This window comes from Zonotrichia albicollis, chromosome 4 (genome assembly GCF_047830755.1).
Source record: "Zonotrichia albicollis isolate bZonAlb1 chromosome 4, bZonAlb1.hap1, whole genome shotgun sequence".
NCBI lineage: Eukaryota > Metazoa > Chordata > Aves > Passeriformes > Passerellidae > Zonotrichia > Zonotrichia albicollis.
This window is the reverse complement of record NC_133822.1, coordinates 26,709,403-26,712,458: the sequence shown is the minus strand read 5'-3', so window position 1 is coordinate 26,712,458 and position 3,056 is coordinate 26,709,403. Positions and strand designations below refer to the sequence as shown.

Here is a 3,056-nt window from a genome sequence, read left to right as displayed (position 1 = left end):
CGGGGGTCCCGGCTGGCCGGCACGGGGCTGTCACCAGCAGCAGAGTGCGGGATCGCTCCCTCAACCCTCTCCGCCGACCCGCGGGGGAGCCGAGGGCGCCCGGGGTGCGGCGGGGTCCTGGCGGCGGCAGCGCTGCGGGAGCGCCGGGACCCGGGAGGGGCGGGGTGGGGCGATCCCTCCGGCGAGCAGCCGGGCCCCGTCGCGGGGCTGCGCCGCCCCTCGGGCTCCCCCGTCCCGTCCCACCCCGAGCCGTGCCGCGGGCAGCGCCGGCATTACCTCCTCCAGTACCGCGCTGCTGCTGCCGCCGGTCGCGCCTGCTCTGTTCGGGCAGCCAAGCGCCGCCCCCGGGGCCGGCCGGGCGGGCTCCCCCGCCCCGGGGCGGGCTCCCGGCGCTGGGCGGGCGGAGGCGCCTGGCGCGGGCCCGGCCTAGGGCGGCGCGCGGGGTTGAGGGCGGCGAGCGCCGGGGCGGCCCGACCGGTCTCCTTCGCTCCCTCCCTCCTTTCCTCCCTCCCCTGTCCCCTTTGCCGGCGCCCGGCCCGGCAGCGGCTGCCGGCGGGGCCGCCCCGTTCCCGTGGCAACGCCCGTTCCCGGGCGGCGGCCATGGGCGGCTGGGCCGCGGCGCCATGGCGGCTTGGTGGCTGCAGCGGGCGCGGCGGCCTCCGCGGCGCTGCGCGGCGGTGGGGCAGCTCCCGCCCCGGCGCTGGGGACCGGGCGGCGACCCTGAGCGACCTCCTGCAGAGCTCGGTGGAGGCCGAGGAACCGGGCGCGGCGGCGGCGAGGCAGGAGCGGCGGTGCCCCCGGGAGGGCACGGTGCTGCTCTTCCCGGGGCAGGGCAGCCAGTTCGTGGGCATGTGCCGCGGGCTGCAGCAGTACCCCGGCGTGCGGGACATGTACCGCCTGGCCGAGAAGGTGCTGGGCTACGACCTGCTCTCCCTCTGCCTGGAGGGGCCGCGGGACGCGCTGGACCGCACCCAGCACTGCCAGCCCGCCGTGTTCGTCGCCTCCCTGGCCGCCGTGGAGAAGCTCAACCACCTGCAGCCTGAAGTGAGGGAGCGCGGAGGGCGCGGGGGGGTCGGGGCGGCGGCGCCTCGGGCCTGCCCGCGGTGCGGCTGAGGCGGCGCTCGGCTCTCTGTCCCCGCAGGTCGTGGAGCGCTGCGTGGCGGCCGCCGGCTACAGCGTGGGGGAGTTCGCGGCGCTGGTCTTCGCTGGAGCCCTGGACTTTGCCGAAGGTGCCCGGGGGACGTGCGGAACTCTCTGCTAGGATCTCCCAGCCCGGGCCCATGCTGTTTCCAAAGCGTTGCCTGTTATCACTGTGTCCTTCCCGCTTATTTTTAATTAGAGGAGAAATTTTACTTCCTACTTCGACTGTTCGCTTTAACGCGTGTAACACGGCATTAAAAGCATTGACGTTTCACGACGAGTGAACTGCTGCCCTTTGTTGCGCTCAGGTGCCCGCGCTCACATTTACGCTGCATCTCTGTTTCTCTCCGTAGCGCTGTACGCGGTGAAGGTGCGCGCCGAAGCCATGCAAAGGGCGTCGGAAGCTGTCCCCAGTGGAATGCTCTCGGTTGTCGGCCGGCGAGAGGCAAATTACAAATTTGCCTGCCTGGAAGCCCGTAAACACTGTGAATCACTGGGTATAGAGAACCCCGTGTGCACAATTTCAAACTATTTGTTTCCAGACAGCAGAGTCATTGCAGGACACTTACAGGTATTGCTTCAGAGTAACTTCCTTCCTTTGAACTGAGCATTTCGCTTTTTAAAAACTCTTACTTTGTGCGCTTCTGTGTGGGTGTTATGTATGGCCTTAGTTTGTCCAAACAAAAGTATTTGATCTGTGGGGTGGTTTTTTTCCGGCATGTGTTCAGTTGTTGGGAAGGGAAAGGAATTCCTTTATCACAGTAAGTCTGATGAGGTGACTCTTGTGGGGTGACTGAGAAAACTTTTGTTGTGCAAGACTCACTTCTCTCTCTCTTTTATAGGCTTTGGAGTTTTTGCAGGAGAATGCCCGAAAATATTATTTTAAACGTACAAAAATGCTTCCAGTCAGTGGGGCTTTTCATACCAGACTTATGGAACCAGCAGTAGAGCCACTGGCTGAAGTTCTAAAATCGATTGAAATTCAGAAACCGCTGCTCTGTGTGTATTCCAATGTCGATGGCAAAAAGTACATGCACTCAAAGCACATTCAGAAGCTGTTAGTGAAGCAGGTGGTGTCACCTGTTCTGTGGGAGCAGACCATGCACTCAGTGTATGAAAGAAAGCAAGGAACACAATTTCCTTACACGTATGAAGTGGGGCCTGGGAATCAACTGGGAGCCATTCTCAAACAATGTAATTTAAAGGCCTGGAAACAATATAAACATGTAGATGCTCTGGAAGATAAGGAAGCAGCGGAGACCTAAATAACCTTTTGAGAAAAATCCATGCAACTCAGTTTTTTTCTAATTTAAAACTTTGTGCTCCCAAAAGAGGAAGCCTTAAGCATTCATGGCTTCTCATGATGTAAAGAACACTCACTATGTGCATAATTGCAAGGAACATTTTCCTTTGAATTCCTCAGGTGTGGAAAGGGGAGAGCAAAATTTGACTCTTCCATTTGTGTCGGGACTGCAAAGCTGTCAATGAACAGGCCAGTTTGGCCTCAATCCTACAAGCGGCTTTCCCTCTTGGGTGGCTTTCTTTTTTTTTTATTTGTTTTGTTTTGTTTGGTTGTTTTTTGGGGGAGTTTTTTGGGTGTGGATTCAGGTTCCAGTTGGTAGCCTTGGCTGTCCAGTGCAGGGATCTGCAGGAATGCAGGGGTTGTTGGCTTCAGGTTGTGGAGGGCCCTGCTCTGGGCTGGAGGGTGCATTTAGAGGAGCCATTTGTTGGGAGGGCTTTCAGTGTGCTGATGTTCCTGTTTTCTTACTCAGCTGGCTTGTGGGGTATTCATCTATGTAAAGTTCTCTTACTGTGTGTCAACATTACCAGGTAGCAGCTGAGTGAGGCAGATGATGTTACTAGAAACATTATTTTCTTAAGGTTAAACTATAAATAAACTGAAGCTTTTCTTGCTA

General features: G+C 58.9%; 1 protein-coding gene across 1 annotated transcript; it reads left to right on the top strand.

Moving 5' to 3' along the window:
• Positions 1-370: 370 nt before the first annotated feature.
• Positions 371-3,056, top strand: MCAT (malonyl-CoA-acyl carrier protein transacylase). Its single transcript, XM_014271126.3, has 4 exons — positions 371-1,044; positions 1,142-1,229; positions 1,494-1,711; positions 1,983-3,056. The coding sequence occupies exons 1-4, from the start codon at positions 601-603 to the stop codon at positions 2,403-2,405; spliced, it is 1,173 nt and encodes a 390-aa protein (XP_014126601.2). The 5' UTR covers positions 371-600; the 3' UTR covers positions 2,406-3,056.